Source organism: Salmo salar, chromosome ssa08, assembly GCF_905237065.1.
Source record: "Salmo salar chromosome ssa08, Ssal_v3.1, whole genome shotgun sequence".
Lineage (NCBI taxonomy): Eukaryota > Metazoa > Chordata > Actinopteri > Salmoniformes > Salmonidae > Salmo > Salmo salar.
The window spans coordinates 17,808,862-17,825,092 of NC_059449.1; the positions used below are offsets into that span (position 1 = coordinate 17,808,862).

Sequence of the window (16,231 nt, forward strand, 5' to 3'; positions counted from 1 at the left end):
ATTATTTGGTTAGCTCAATGGTGTATATATAAATCACTGGGTTAGCTGACATGTTAAACACTTATCCCGCCTTTGTAAGATCTGTAATTAGTAGGACAGGAACACCATTATTAATTTGAAGTGCGCACAAACCTAATCATAACCCGTACTGGCGAAATGTAGTTTCTCAAAGGTATGGCCACGACCAATCAAAAGTAAAGGCTACTTTCCCTTTTATCTTGCTGATTAACGGATTAGATATTCTAAGGGGAAAAGGGAAACACACTCAGACAATGTGGTGAACTTTTACATATTTGAGATGTATATCAGGAAGAAAAAACTTTTTTTAAACATATGATCATTGATACACATGCATTATTGACATCAAGTAAATATGATTGATTATATTTAGAAAATATTTGATATGATAAGGTTTTATGATTGATTGCTTATAGATTGCCATGTCAAATCATCAGCTTCTACTTCCTATGAGCTGTATCATATGGGACTCTCTGATTCTAACCATCCTCTTCTGATGACCATGAAGTGATGCTGGATGCTCCCACTGAATGCAGAGTTCATCAGTTCCACTGCATAGTGTTTAACAATGGGTTTACCCTGGGGAAAGAATCAAATAGAAACGCCTCAATCAAAACCTGAAGTGGGGTAAGCATAGCATATGATCTGGTATCAAGTAGTCTTTCAAGTACTGAGAAAAAATGTATGAAACGTATGCATTCACTACTGTAAGTCGCTCTGGATAAGAGCGTCTGCTAAATGACTAAAATGTAAATGTAAAATGTAAGTCTTTCTTGAAAAAAGTATTACTTTACTGATTGTGTTATATGACTGTGGCTCAATATCATTTACTTTCTTAAGTTGGCGACATCCAGCATTGCCATCACTTTGATTCTCTTTGGGTCGTAGACACAGTCTTGCTCATGGTTGCTCGTCACCATGCCAACACTAGGTGGAACCCAGGCAGTGTCAAAACCACGAGTGTGCCAGTCGTATTGGTTGTCATGACCTTCTTTGTTAATGACTTTAACTCTGCCAACATTCACCTTCACTTTCAGAACCATCCTGTCTGAGTCAGAAGAACCAAGGGGGTATCTAATGACTTTTCGGATGTCTCGACTGAGGTAGACACCTGCACCAAGTGTGCCAACTTTAGATGGTTTGAAGCCATTTCTCTGTATTTGTACTGCAGCCTGTTTTGATGTTCCATGATACATCACGTAGACGTGGCTGTCCTCAGGGGTGGCGCCACTCTGAAGATGATCATACTGAGATCTGTAAGACAGGAACACCATTTGTGTTTATAGCTATGTAAGAAATTATATTGTGTTCAGTAGATTAATTATTTTTAAGGTACATTATATCTTTACATTTATTGAAAAAAAGTGTTGTATATGAAACTTGAACAGTCTTTTTCATACTTACAAGTTCTCTTCGGTAACCTTCATCACCTCAATGACTTTGATTCTCTTCGGTTCATAGACACAGTTCTCCTGTTGGTTGCTCCGCACCATGCCAACATTAGGTGGAACCCAGGCAGTATCAAAGCCATGCACAGTGTGCCATGTCTTCTGCATGGGGTGGTTCTGCCTGTCTATGACCGTAACCCTGCCAACATCCACTCTGACTTTAAGTACTCTTTTCTCAGAGTCAGGAACATCAAGAGGGTATTTACAGGCTTTTCGGATGTCCCGACTAACATAAACACCAGCACCAAGCATGCTGATATCTGCTCTTGATGGTTTGAAACCTTCCCTTTTAATCAACTCTGCGCCCTCTTTTGAGCAGCCATGAAACATCACATATTCTCTGTGATCTTCAGGATGAGTCTTGCTGTCAAGCAAGTTGATGTAGTATGGGGAGTCAGGGTTAACATCCATAGTAACCAAACTGCTGTTAAATACACCACTGCTGAAATGAGCTGTAATTTAAGTACATACATTGCAATTACAATTTGTAAGTTAACATAATTGTAAATTCCTAAGGCTGAAACTGTTACACTAAATTGTTATGGCTGAATAATATTTCAAAATATGCTGAATTATTACACTAGCATTATAACACGATCATGTAAAGACTTATTTATTAAGTAAACAGGGGTTGTTTGATAGCCAAGTGTCCAGTAATAAGTTAATGTGTCTCGAAAAACAGATGAGACCGTTCTTAGGAAACCTAGCGCTTAGGTTTCAATTCCTGACTGCAGGCCAATCTTGCCTATTTAGGTTTCATTTCCTGGTCTAGTCTTGCAGTGTTGACCCGTCATTCAGGACAAGTGAGCACCACATGTTTTGCAAAAATAAAAAATAAAAATTACAATAAAATATATATATATATATAATAAAATATATATATTTTATTGTAATTTTTATTTTTGCAAAACATGTGGTGCTCACTGATATGTGACACATATGAATGCCAAAATGACATGCAAAACAGGCAAGCCCCCCCCCCAAAAAAAATATATATATATATATATACACACATATATATTTTTTTGGGGGGGGGCTTGCCTGTTTTGCATGTCATTTTGGCATTCATATGTGTCACATATCAGTTTGCAAACAATGTAAAAAATATATATATAATTGAGTTGCTAAAGCCGCATACACACATGGTCTCTTTTTAGTTTTCTTGAGTAAGGCAGCTATAAAATGCAGGTGTTTCAGCCTAGCTCAGCGTTTTCTGTGGTGGTGGGGCGAGCCAGCAGAAAATAGGAGCATTGCGCTGTGATTGGCTCAGTGTTCTGTCACTCATGGAGACACTACCTCATCACCAACTCTAAGTCCTTAGTAAGGGTAGATGCAAAATTTCAGCCCTTTGGGTCCTGCCATAGAGTTATATTACAAGTGCCCTTCCAAGAAGGCTCAAGGTCATTGGCCACAGATAAAATGACATCAAATCATGTTATATGTACTGTAGCTTTGTTTGGACTGATCATGTCAACATCTTACTTTCAAAATCTTAACTAGCAGTCATCATGAATCAAGTAGACAATCTACTGGCAAATCCATTTTAATCCTTGTCATATGAAGAGAAATAATGAAGAGAAATTATAGATAAAACGTATCGGTGCTCATTGGCCATAAAGATTACACAAGTTGAAAATAGCAAATTCAATAATGAGTCATTTGGAAGGAATCAGTGGCTAACTACAAGCATTGCAAAGTAACCACTAGCCTGCTATTCAATGGAGCGGCTGTGTGTCGTCGTCCCCCCGAGTTCCTACCATAAATCCAGAGAATGCCTTTGATGACAAAATTTGCCCACAAAGGACTGCCGCGCCACCTTCATGTTTAAGTGAGCACATCACAAGCCAAGGTGAGTCCAAAAATGTCTTGTATGCTGCTGCATAAATGACGTAATATGCAAGGGAGTTATGTATACTGTAGCTAAGAAAGTAATAATAAGTATGTTGTGTTGTAAGCTGTTAGTAGCCCATGTGCCTCACCCTAATAATTTGGTCTATTTTCACCTCTTAATTTCGCCTAACGTTACTGTTCTGACTCGGTGGTGCTGCACATGTAGCTTATAACCTGTTTTTGAGAAATGTCATCATCTAATATTGTAAGAGGTTTCATTGTTTGCTTATATGTCCCCTTTATTTATCCTATGGTTCTGACTTGGTGTACAGGGAAAATACTGTAAGAGCAGCCCATGTTCTGCATTCTGTTGCTGTACATTTGAAAAGCGCTGAACACATAGTTATATTGACCACGTCCGTCTTAAGTCGCTAATTAATGTCTTAATCGAAATTACATAATGCCTCTTATCCACTCATCGTTCCCATATGCCATAGTTTGTACATCCCAATTGTCAGTAAAAACCACATTTGTTTAAGCAAGTCAGCCATATCAGCTATGTTCTTTAAAAAGACAGTAAACGAGGTTGAATTAATTGTTTGACTGCCAGACAAGGCTCCGCTGATAGCCAGGTGCAGAGGTGGTAAGGATTCACTTCATGGTGCTGAAAAGAAAGCTCTGTTGTTGGGACAGCTTTATGTAGACCCTAACAGTTTGTGGGCACTGCTTGTCGCCGTTATAGTGCAATTAATGTATTTAGTGTTGTGTCTTTGCTGGCATGCATCTATAAAAAAAACATTTTTAGTTTGCCCCACCAAGATTCACATGCTAAAATCGCCACTGTAGTCTTGTCCTAACAGCTTAGCATCATCTTATCACATCTCAAATGAAAAGCAGCCACGCCCACTCAGATAAGAAGCCTAATCTAATGGGGACATAAACACATGATACGTCTTGCTTTCAATTATTTTGTTATTGCACCACTGGCAAGTTGATGTTCATTTATCACACTACAATCAGCTTGAGTGATGTGTTAGCATCTTAATCGTAGCAGCATCTGTAAGGGTCTAGAACTCTCATGCCATCCACATGAAAGGATACACACTCAGGCAGAAAACATTACACCTCCAACTAAGCCACTGGCCAATGCTAACTTATTCAGCTGTTGATTTCAGTTTAGAAACATTTATTACTATTTACAACTCCACAGTTACAAGTCTTTCCCATATTGATTTATTGGCTAGTATTAAGAGCAGTTTTCCATTATACTACATGAGCAGCAGGTAGAAAAGGTGTTTGGTTTCAACACGACGGTACAAGCTACATCAGCTTTATAGCCCATGTTATCCCCAAGATTGATGCATAGAAATGAATGACTGATAAGAAATTAGTTGAAGTATTTTATACAAATACTTTTTAAATGTAGGCCTTACAGACAGTCACTGTAAATAAGACAAATAAACCCCAATATTTTACCCTTTTTTTTATTTTTTACCTCATACAGCAAAGTGGCACATCCCAAATGAAAGAGCACCTTTTGGCAGAACAGTACATATCAAATATCCTACATAGTGATGTGTAAAAGTAACTTTTAAAGGTAAATTAAATGTCTTCCTACCCACCGGGGCCGGCATTATGATTCTTCCAAAAAATGACTTGTGTTGTCATTTGAAGGGCTACGAGAGTTCACCTCATCCGCAGAGGCAGATTGGGACAGAACCCCCTCACTATGTGTGGGTGTGTCAGTAGTAGCAGCAGCAGTTACAGGAGGCTTGACCTCCAACACTCCACTGTCCAGACCCACAGGTGGAATCTGCTGTTCCCAGTCTTGTAACATGGACTCCAGCAGGCCAGAGTCTGCAGGGTTGCCTGTGGTGGTGGTTGTGCTAGGTAATAGCACGTAGTTGCTAGTGCTGCTACTTACCGGGCAGGTGTGGTTAGCATCGTTAGCGCCTGCGGCAGTATGTTGGTCACTGTCGCTGTCTATGGTGATGACAGTGGGCGAGTGTTTCCCGGACCCTGTGCGCTCTTTGCTCCTGTGCCTCTTGCCCTTCTTCTTGTGCTTCTTCTTCTTCTTCTGGTGCTTCCTGGTTTGCTCTGAGGAGCTGCCCTCATAGATGATCTCCACGCTGAGGCTCCTGCTCCTTTTCCCCCCCGACTTCTCCTTGGACTTCCTGTGACGCTTCTCTTTGCTCCTCTTCTTCTTCTTCTTGTCTTTCGCACAGGACGAGGTGGTGGAGGAGGGAGGCTCGTCAAGGGCGTTGGAGGACTTGTCTTTGGGGTCAGGTTCCTCCAGGTGTCTCGATTTGTACTTTCTCTTCCCGCTGGGCTTCTCGTGACGAGACTTCCTGTGAGCACCGGATGGCGAACACGTGCTGGAACGACTTCTGGAGCGCCTCTTATCCCGCCGGTGGGAATCAGGACTCTGGCTCTGGGATGGGGACCTGCAATCGATGTTCCTGTGTGAGCTGGAGTAGTAGGTCCTCCTCTCTGTGTAGAGTGTGGCGCTGCTGTCCCTCTCACTCTCCCGGCTGTAATAGTGCCAGTGATAGGAGTGCGACGATGAGTCGTGGCTGTGGCCTGATCGGCTGCCATCTTTATTGTCCCTCTTCTTCTCTCCTTTAGTGTGGGAGCGGTCGCGGCTTTGGGAGCGCGACTGCCTCCTGCCTCTGGACAGAGTGCTGTCGCTGTTGATGGAGATGGCCGGGCTCTTGGTCGAGCGGCTGCGATCGGCGCTCCTGGACCTCCTCCTCTGGTCTCTGCTTCTCGACCGTGGCCTCTCTCTAGATCTATCGCGACTTTGACATCTCCTGCCGTCTTTCTCAGTTTGTCCGCTGTTTTTGCTTGTTGACTTACTGGATGTCTCACGTCTAATTGAGGGTGAGGTGTTACGTCTCTCCTTGGAGCACGATACATCTTGCTCCCTTTCCATCCCCTCTGCCCTCCCAGGACATTGGCCTTGAGAGGAGGCGGGGCTAAGGCTGGTGAAGCGGATGTGTTGAAGCAGCCTGGGCACTTCGTCTTTGCTCTCCTCCAGAACAGACTCCTCTGAGTCAGAGGACAGCTTGACCAGCTCTGGAGTCCTTTCAGCTAGGGGTTTTACAAAGCCCACGATGATGCAATCCTCATCACCAGAGGAGGTACACGCCGGTCCATCCTTGTCGGTTTTCACCCGAGCAGAGCCTGCAGTCAGGCGAGGGGCCTTTGGCTGTGACACTGCTCCGCACTCCTCCCCCAAACTGCTCTCCGAGTCTGAGTCTCTGATTGATAGCAGCAGGGCCCTGGTGGGTTCTGTTGTGGAGTACGAAGGTCCGGGCGTCTCGTCGTCCCATGTTGACTGGCTCAGGGCAACCCCGGACACGGGGTCCAGCTCCACAGAATCGCCCCCCTCCTCATCCTCGGAGATGGCGATCACTGAGGAGTTGGAGCTGCTGCCCTCGTCCGAGGACGGCGCAGGGCAGTCGTAGACGGCATGCTGGTCGTAGGCTTCCATGTTGAAGGGTGCTCGGGCGAAGTTGACAAACTCGTGCAGAAAGTGATCGGTGCGGGCCTGGAGGAAGGGCTGCAGCTCCTCCTGGATGGCCCGGTCCTCCATGTCATAGCGGGTGATGCGGGACATGATGATGTGCTGCACAATGTTGACCAGGGAGCCGTGAGCACCGTACAGCACCACCAGCTCTCTCTTCAGCCAGGGCAACAGGCGGTGCAGGCAGGCCGGGTTCCTCTGGAAGAACTCAGCCGAGATGTCCCGGGAACGGCCGCCGTCCCGCACGCTCCGCACTCGCACCCCTCGCCGGTAGAGCGCCCGTCTGAACTTGATCATCTCCTGCTCACGGAGGCTGCGCACGGTCCGGCCCTCGCTTTCTGCCCGCCTTCTGGCCGCCAGGCGCTCCATCATGCGACGGAGGCCTTGGTCCTGCCGAGGAGGGGGGGAAGCCCCCGTTAGGGCCTCGAACATGACCCCGTTGTCGGGGGGAGGGGATGTCCTTCTCTGGTCCTGCCGACGCGCCCCCGTCAGCGTGGTGCGGTAGCGGAACCGTTCCCCTGCGAAACTCCCAAAGGAACCGTTCTCCGTGGGCCGCAGGTCATACTTCTTGAAGTCCTTCTCTGATTGTATACTGTGATAGATAGAGTTGAATGGCTGCTTGCATAGCGGGCACTCGGCTTTGTTCTTGGACCACTCGTGGATGCAGCGGAAGCAGAACTTGTGCAAGCAGAGATCGAGGTAGGACATGTTGTTGAATCGGTCCAGACAGATGGGGCATTTAGAGTCTGGAGACGCCTCGGCAGACAAAACCTCAGAGGTCTTGTCCGGGGCACTCTTCTTGAGTAGCCGTAAGGTCATCTTTGCTGCTGCCATAGTGATGGTCTAGGGAAGAAAATATTGCCTCGTGTTAAACAGTGTTTTCAATAAAGAAGGGACACAACACAGCACTGACTTTGTTCAAACTTTATTTTCTGTAATATACTGTCACTAGCTAGGCCCATTGGCAGATGCACAGACAACTATTTCATCAACACACCCTTATAAATCATTTTAAAAGGTATTAATGCAAACAGGGAATAATTTTCTAAGACCAGCATCTAAACATGTTGTCATTATCCAATGTGTTACATAATCAGAAAACTATGATAATATAAAGATTGGAACGTTACAGGGGTCACAGCTGACTGTGTCAGAGCCATTTAGCCACATTGACCATAGATGGCAAAATGAGTGTCAACCAATTTCAACAGAATCTTACAATTACCCCACCACAGTTGTGAAATTATAATAAAGCCCAATAACTTCCCATGTAACGTTATATTACTTGAACGTGTCTTTTACTTGGTAAGGTTAACGTTAGCTAGCTCGATAGATAACTTTAGCAGCTACGTTTGCTGTTCTGACTCATCTAGGGTTAGACAGTGGACACCTATAATGGTTGACTTTGGCCCCAATCTCTGACCGATAATCCTGACAAGTAATTATGCATTTATAACATGTTTGTGAGTCTGAATTGTGATGAATGACAGCTTTGGTAAATTAGCAAAATAGCTTTCAGCTAGCCATCTTTCGTCCCTTTGCTTACCAAAATAAAAAGCCGGGGATCCGAGGCAAATGTCTAGGAATCCTGTCGGCGACAACACTCAAGACCTCTCATATAATATTTTCATATTTCATTATTTCCATGTGTATTAAAGAGAAGTAAATTAATTTAGTTGTTTACCACTCTTTGGAATTGGCCTCCTGTTTCATACCGTGATGTAATGCTACATTTAAAAAAAAAAAAAACCCGCAAAGGATTATGGTATACTGGAGGGCGTTTGCCTTCCGCTTTGGAATGAAGTACTTTTTTTATGGTCTCGTGCGCCACCTATTGTTTGCAACGTTTAACACAGAGGATGAATTAGCTGGAAATAAACGAAATATGGACATAAATTAGACAGTGGGGTACTAATAAACCATAGCCATCCATAATATACAAACATCAACTATGATTGTGAGTTTGGTTACACTACTGGTTACTTGTGTCAAATCGTTTGCAGGGTAGTGCGAACAGCCCAGTACATCACTGAGGCCAAGCTTCCTGCCATCCAGGACCTCTATACCAGGAAGGCCCTAAAAATTGTCAACGACTCCAGCCACCCTAATCAGACTGTTCTCTCTGCTCTCGCACAGCAAGCAGTACCAGAGCTCCACGTCTAGGTACAAGAAGCTTCTAAACAGCTTCAACCCCCAAGCCATAACACTCCTGAACACCTAATCAAATGGCTACCCGGACTATTTGTGTTGCCCCCCCTCTTTTACACCCCTGCTACTCTCTGTTGTTATCATCTATGCATAGTCACTTTAATAACTCTACCTACATGTACATATTACCTCAACTAACCAGTACCCCCCTGTATATTCTCGCTATTGTTATTTTACTGCTGCTCTTTAATTAATTGTTACTTTTATTTCTTATACGTATTTTTTTAAACTGCATTGTTGGTTAAGGGCTCATAAGTAAGCATTTCACTGTAAGGTCTACACCTGTCGTTAATCGACGCATGTGACTAATAAAATTTGATTGAAACACCGGATCTGAATTACTCAAATAAATGCAGCACTCTTTCCCCCACATTCTTGTCCAAATATACATCTCTGACATATATTAGTATTGTAAATATTATTTAATGACATATACATAAAGATTTTACAACAGGGCAGGGACAAAAAGACATTGTGTAATTCTTTTAACTGTGTCTTCTTCAGTGGTGACCATGGCTCTCTGGGAGGTCTGGAACAACCTCTCCCGTCTCCAAGATGGTGTCGCCCTGAACACAGACAGGGAAAATTAACAGATAATGAAAGAGTCAGTTGCTAGATGTCCCTAATCTTTCATTACAAGGTCTAGGAAAGCTGTCTGGGAATCCAGGGCTATTGTGGTCCGTTGTAGCTCAGGGTAGTGGGTTCAATTGCCAGGACTGCGCATATGCAAAATGTATACACGCATGACTAAGTCGCTTTGGGTAAAAGCATCTGCTAAAAGACATTTTGTGTTACCGTAGTAGGCTACAATTGTAGTGCAGTTTATATATAAGCTGCACTGCAATTCAGTTCTTTACTGTAAACTGCCAAAGTACACCATTGTGTCACATGCATGTGTAAATAAATCTATAAGCAATAAATCACATTTTATTGGTCACATATACACGTTTAGCAGATGTTAATGCGAATGTAGCGAAATGTTTGTGCTTTTATTTCCGACAGTACAGCAATATCTAACAAGTAATCTAACAATTCCCCAACAACTACCTAATACACACATCTAAGTCTGATATCCAATAGTTCTTCCCAGGTGTAAGTAATAGCACTTAAGATTTTCTGGGCTAACAATGTAAGAAATAATACATAAAAAACAAAACCCTGCAAAGCTTCCTAAGGACTAGAAGTGAGGCAACCCTCTCTGGTCGGCACCATCTTGTCCAATCATCAATACAAAAGGAAAGGGGGATACCTAGTCAGTTGTCCAACTGAATGTGTTAAACTGAATGTGTTGAACTGAAATGTGTCTTCCGTACTTAACCCAACCCTTCTGCCCACCCACTGGGTACAGATGGCAGTTCAACATCTACTTTTGATTTACATTTGGTTGAGTTGTCAACTAATATGAATTCATTGTGAAATCAACCAAAAATGTCACCCAGTCATTTAGGTTAAAAGTTGGGTGAAAAAAAAATACAAAATTCCCTTATGTTAATGACTTTTGCAAAACCAATCAGTTTTCCTTGTTGACATTCACATTTTTCAATTGAAATGACATGAAAACAATGTATGTTTCAACCTGTTTTTGCCCAGTGGGCAGTGAATCCACTGTAACACTAAGAGACAGTTCACAGACACAGATTAATCGTAGTCTGGACTAAAAAGCATTTACAATGGAGATCCTTCATTGTATGTGCTTTTTCCATCCAGGACTAGGCTTAATCGTGTTCCTATAACACATGAGATGTACTTACAGGGAACAGTCTGGGCTTTAGCTCCACGATGCCATAGGGCTTTTTCTGTGACAAACACACAAGCAGGACAGGTCAATGTTTTAGATTGAATTGAAGACTCTTCTATGACACATGCATGATACAACTTTCAATAGAGCAGGTATAGTGAATGAACACCAACACACAGGGCTAAACACTGCAATCCACTACTGTATAATAACATTTCATAAATCGGAGCACAATAAACTTTGAACAGCCAAGGTCAAACACATTATCAGTCCTCTTGAACATTAGGTCTCAGCCTTTTAAATCAAGACCAGTCTGTCTAGGCAGTAGGTCAGGGGAAAGCATTAGCAATGCTGATTTTTGAGTGACACAGCCTGGCATTTCATGTTTGATTTAGAGCTGGGAGGCCTGGTGTTATGAATTTAACCAATTAGGACTGTGGTGGTTGGAAGAATCCAGGTGGAGTCTGGTTGGGCCAAAATCCTCTTCCACTCCAGGAACAGGTTTTCCTAACAACAACATCACTACATGAATGAAAAGACAACATTATTGTTGGTGTTGAATTGATTGAACTTACAGCAACATGATACTTCACGTAATAATGCACAACCCAGGCAGGGATCAGCAACCGGGTCAAGGCGAACACTCCACCAGTGTAGACTTTGTAGGTCTGGAAAGAGAGCAACACAATGGGGACGTGTGTCACAAATGTTAACAGGTGTTGTTGATTTCTTGCTGACAACAGTTGATGCAGTTTTTCGGTACAACTACTAGTTAGCAACATGCCAGGAGCTATGTTACATTCAGGTTGGCAGTGGCACAGATGACTGGCATCACACCAAGCATGGAGAATACTAGTCAACCCGTCTGTCACGAGCGACAACATGCAACTATGTGGCTATGGTAACTAGTGACGACCCATGCAACTGGCTAGGCTAGCTAGTAAACAGTAACACCGACGTCTCAAAACAAAAACATAGCACGTAGCTATCACAAATACTAGCTAGTTAGTCATTCTAATCCAATTCACACAGCGTTGTTCGTTGAGATATATTAGAATGAAATTGCAAAATGATGAACTCACGTAAAGCCTCCACAGGGTCTTCGGTTCCAGAAAGCCAGCCCAGAATTTTGCCACCGGCCCGGGGGCTGTCTTTGGCAGCACCGGCTCTCTGGGACTGAGCTCTTGGTCCTTCAGCCATTTCCTCCTGAGGTTTGAAATCTGCTCTACGCGGAGCTTTTCGTCTGCTGTGTAACCAGTCATGATTAAAGAAGAGCTAGTTCTTATTTTCTTGATATTCAACCTCACTACAATGACACCATGGAGGACACCGCCATGGAGTGCACGGCCAAAACTCATGAAGAAGAGAACAGTCAACGACAACGGTAACTACACATTTTCCACCTTGGCTGAGTGTGTGAGTGACATCTACGGGACTGGAGGAGGAAACAAAACAGGGATTTTTCATGATCACTGATTTCTCTGATACATTGTGCAAAATATGCTACACACAATTGCTAACTGCATTTTTTTTTTTTACATTCATCCAAAATGAAGGAAACCGTATTATGTATCCATATGCTTTTTACTAGAATAGGAAATGCTTTTGTGAATTACTATTAACATGTCATAAACAGTGAATGATAATGAGTTTTCTGTTTGGATGCGGTTGCAAAATTATAAACTGTTGTCACCATATGACCATTCTACCACTGTCCCCAGGGCATAAGCAAGTCCTCAATCAATTGTATTTTATAAAGCCCTTTTTACACCAGCAGTTGTCACAAAGTGCTTACAGATACCCAGCATAAAACCCCAAAGAGCAAGCCATGCAGATGTAGAAGCACAGTGGCTAGGACAAACTGTAATCTAATCTGTGCCCAGTATAGACTGGTGAGGTGTGAAACCTTAGCCATCATCTAGCACTTATGCTTCAGAGGGCTTTTTCAATCATTCGACATTACACTTCAAATGCATTCTGAAATGTTTGACATTTGTACATAATATGGGTTATAATAAGGAGTAGTTATGATAATGTGATGTATTATCAATAGTTAGTGATACAGTATAGTCAACTGTCTTGATCATCAATTTGTTAAGCAAACTATATCAATGTCTTCTGAAATATAGTGGACTTTATCTACACATCCACAAAAATCATTCCTTCATATGTGATGCAGAGTGTAACAGAGTGGGTCAACTAGTATGTAAGTTGCCATCAATACATAAATTAATGAACAGAAATAGTGTGTTCTCCTGACTGTAGTACTACAGCCAAATATATTTGAGTGTTCCCTCCATTCCCCGCACTGGGCTGTAAACGAACACCCAGTCTTTGGCTTACGACATGAGTATTTTCTGATGACGGACAGTGTCAAAATACTCAAGACATGAAAACTATGTCAAATACGGATGTTATGTCACTCATAAAATAAAACCACTGACATGTCCATCTGAAATGTCTCTCTTTTCTTATTATAATTATGAATTTATTTCCAACTGACCATAGGCTTATATATTCCAAGTACAGAGGACATAAAGGCTTGACGTAAACTCTGTTTAAAGTGGACTTTTCCCCATTGAAACGGATGTGTGTTGTCTTTGCATTTGGATCTGACTGAAATAAGATCTACTCTAAATCAGATATGCTGTGATGGCTTTACATGTGTACAGAACGCACCGAAGCATAAATCAATAGTGATTGATTTTAGTAGCATATCATAAGAATTGGCATCATCCAGCGAAAGATATGCACCAGTCCTGTCTATCAAATGCATTGGGAATTGTTTTTAAACCAGAGTCATTTAAATTACACAGGCCCCAAATGATGCATCATTAACAGTGTCATCTGCAGAGCTAGTTTAGTAAACTGATAAGCCTTTCATCAGAGTCCATGAGGATTTGCACAATATAGAATTATATCAGGCGGAATCCAGAGGCCACCAAGTGTACAGTAATCCAACCTGCAGCTTCTATCTAAAACCACACACGAATAAAGTGTCTGTGGTGCAACCTAACCCAAGTGTTCCGTTCTTTGCAGGAAGTTGGCACTCGCCACGGTGAGTGCCAAAGAAACCACAGAAGGTTGAAGAGAGCGGACACAACCCCAATAGCAGTTAGATTAGGAGAATGGCCCCTCTACCTTTATCAGTGTATGTCTCCTCTCTGTATGTATAGCTTCACTATGAGAAGTATATATCTTACTTTTGGACTTTGACTCTTACAGCATCTTAGGAAAAAGGGAAAAAAATAAAAGGTTTGCTGCAGATGTAGGATCTTTATTTGATCACCCTGTTGCAGGAGAACGTTCCTGCAATGCAGGAAATTAAAAACTTGTAGTGTATGGGAGGTTTAAAAAGGCTTCTGAAGTTTGTAATTTCCACTTTGAAATTTCAGACTTGATTTTCCCTTATGAAAAATGTGTCAACCCCTACAAAAATGTCCATTAATTATAATCCACATAATAATTCTAATTTCCTCTTGCTGCAGGATATTTTCCTGCTGTAGCAAACTGTCTCACATTAAAGATCCTACATCTGTAGGTCAGAGTTGTTAGAGCGATAGTGCCATTGACTTCAGAGTAAAACAGGATAAAGAAAACATTACAGTGGCAATCAAACCAGGCTCTCTTTAGTTTCCGTGTATTTTTCCAGAACATTTTGGCAAGGATGATGCCCCATGCACAAGCAAAGGGACACACCCAGTTTTGATTTACAGCAAGGGGCTGGTTTTGCTACCACCCTCCTATCAAGTATCACTCAAATACGAGACCATTGAAGGACCATCTCCGACTCCCCCATATGCATCAGACAGCACTGGGGGAACTGGCGTCTTCCTCTCTCACTAGTAGAATCTTGACCGATGTCCTTTACGGTGTTGTTGGGTCATTCAGGGGTTCCGGTAAAAAAAAAAAACATCTTCCCTTGAAATGGGGGGCAGGACACACCTCGAAGCCATTTAAATCAATGTCCAGAATTAGGTTCATAGGAGGTATCGTCATCTCTTGGACCAAGGTTGGACCCAGAGAGCTGATCTCCTTCTCTATATATTTGTTTGTGGTTTGGGTAAGGCACACTGTGTCTCTTGGCTAGAACCACAGAGCAGATGGAAGTGTTCGGGATGACTTTCATTCCACCTTTAGTAAGTCAGATCCCATTCTAAAGGGTACATGTCCATCTTCAACCTCCCTAGACTGTCTCCAAACCCACAACAGTTATATCTAGACAGACTTTATCAGGCAATGCAGCACAGACCAACTATACCCAGCCTTTCCATTGAATGAAGCATTCATAAAGTATGAATATAATTAATGTAGAGGTTAATTCATGCCATTTCAGTGATTGACAGCTTGCATGCGCCCGACATATCCCGTCTTGTGAGTGGCTTCCAGAAGTCTTGTGGTGCTACACGTTACTGCGCCATTCATTTATCATGATGTTGTGACGTATGCTCATTCACTATAAAAGCAATCATCTCCTGCTGGGACAGTTTATCCTTGTAATGAGGGTTGACACCTCTGTAGTAGGGGGCTTGCCTGTATGTGGGGAGGTCACAGATTGGTTTGGCTTGGATTTGGGATGAGAATGTATTGCTGTATTGAGATCTCTTTTCTACTATTATGTCCTAACCTATCATGGTAGATTTTACCATCTTTACACCAACATACTCTGGAATACAGTGTTACAAGAGGACTGTGAGGAGTGTACCATCTCGAAGTGAGCGAACTCAGTGAAGTGGAGGGCTAGACACCATGAGGGTCGACGACATGAACCACCGCACGGGGATGGTGGCCATCAGCAGCCCTTTACTGTTCTTCGGCTTCATGTTCACCATGTCGGGCATGAAGGGAAAGACCCTGGGCGGGATCCCTCTCATCGCCATTGGACCTGCCATCTGCCTCCCAGGGGTGGTGGCTATCATTCTGGCTAACTGAACCAACGGCTGCACCAAGTTCCCCACCCGGCGCCAATGTCTCAACTGCCTGTGTCGCAAGTGTAGGAGGAGGAAGCAGATGCCAAGAACCAAAAGAGTCTTCCAGGGTGGCCAGAGACTCAGAGGAGCCTGATGGGGACAAGAGGGCTGGGGCTGAGACTGGGTATAGATCTGGGGCTAGAGCTGACTGTGTATGATACCATTACAACAGTGAAGGAGTCTGGTCATCTGATCAATAAAGTGAACCAAAACCATGAGGTGCGACGCAACCCAGCTAGTGCCTTGGTAGCCATGGCAGGTGTCTAACTACAGTATCTATGATAGTAAGTCCTACTCTATGGACAATCACTGTGGGACCTATAGTAGTAAGGTGTATCACGTGCCTCAGCAGCAGCGGGACAGTTTTGTGGTGTTCTACGAGGGAGGCTTCTCTCCGTACGAACCCTGTTACTGCTACATCAAACTCAGATATTTTATGTGGGGCGTAGAGACTGTGGACTAAGTGTGGATACTGAAGCCTACTGGGAAAACC

The 16,231-nt window shown here is 43.1% G+C and overlaps 3 protein-coding genes across 4 annotated transcripts; all 3 read right to left on the reverse strand.

The window, feature by feature from the left end:
* Nucleotides 1-357: 357 nt before the first annotated feature.
* Nucleotides 358-4,930, reverse strand: LOC106610310 (uncharacterized). The gene is made up of 4 exons (XM_014209594.2): nt 4,915-4,930; nt 1,423-1,918; nt 850-1,272; nt 358-597 (listed from the first exon to the last, which is right to left on the reverse strand). Exons 1-4 carry the CDS (start codon nt 4,928-4,930, stop codon nt 561-563), a joined length of 972 nt encoding a protein of 323 aa, XP_014065069.2. The 3' UTR covers nt 358-560.
* Nucleotides 4,765-8,612, reverse strand: LOC106610324 (E3 ubiquitin-protein ligase Topors). Of its 2 annotated transcripts, none has more exons than XM_014209610.2 (2): nt 8,507-8,612; nt 4,765-7,665 (listed from the first exon to the last, which is right to left on the reverse strand). In XM_014209610.2, exon 2 carries the CDS (start codon nt 7,654-7,656, stop codon nt 4,930-4,932), a length of 2,727 nt encoding a protein of 908 aa, XP_014065085.1. In that variant the 5' UTR covers nt 7,657-7,665; nt 8,507-8,612; the 3' UTR covers nt 4,765-4,929. The 2 variants fall into 2 exon arrangements, with proteins under 2 accessions (XP_014065085.1, XP_014065086.1); XM_014209611.2 differs by having other exon boundaries at nt 8,369-8,584.
* An 821-nt stretch (nt 8,613-9,433) lies between these two features.
* Nucleotides 9,434-12,157, reverse strand: LOC106610322 (NADH dehydrogenase [ubiquinone] 1 beta subcomplex subunit 6). The gene is made up of 4 exons (XM_014209609.2): nt 11,851-12,157; nt 11,344-11,436; nt 10,782-10,826; nt 9,434-9,596 (listed from the first exon to the last, which is right to left on the reverse strand). Exons 1-4 carry the CDS (start codon nt 12,124-12,126, stop codon nt 9,531-9,533), a joined length of 480 nt encoding a protein of 159 aa, XP_014065084.1. The 5' UTR covers nt 12,127-12,157; the 3' UTR covers nt 9,434-9,530.
* Nucleotides 12,158-16,231: the final 4,074 nt, after the last annotated feature.

Bases quoted from the DNA above. Each gene is read 5' to 3' on its own strand.
- LOC106610310 (XM_014209594.2), bottom strand. The intron at 1,273-1,422 runs GTAAGTATGAAA...CCTGTCTTACAG, and splicing joins AAGGTTACCGAAGAGAACTT to ATCTCAGTATGATCATCTTC. The intron at 598-849 runs GTAAATGATATT...TTCTTTCCCCAG, and splicing joins GATGTCGCCAACTTAAGAAA to GGTAAACCCATTGTTAAACA.
- LOC106610324 (XM_014209610.2), bottom strand. From the start codon at position 7,656: ATGGCAGCAGCAAAGATGACCTTACGGCTACTCAAGAAGAGTGCCCCG.
- LOC106610322 (XM_014209609.2), bottom strand. From the start codon at position 12,126: ATGAGTTTTGGCCGTGCACTCCATGGCGGTGTCCTCCATGGTGTCATT. The intron at 11,437-11,850 runs GTGAGTTCATCA...CTCTCTTTCCAG, and splicing joins AGACCCTGTGGAGGCTTTAC to ACCTACAAAGTCTACACTGG. The intron at 9,597-10,781 runs GTAAGTACATCT...GTCTGTGTTCAG, and splicing joins TAAAGCCCAGACTGTTCCCT to GGCGACACCATCTTGGAGAC.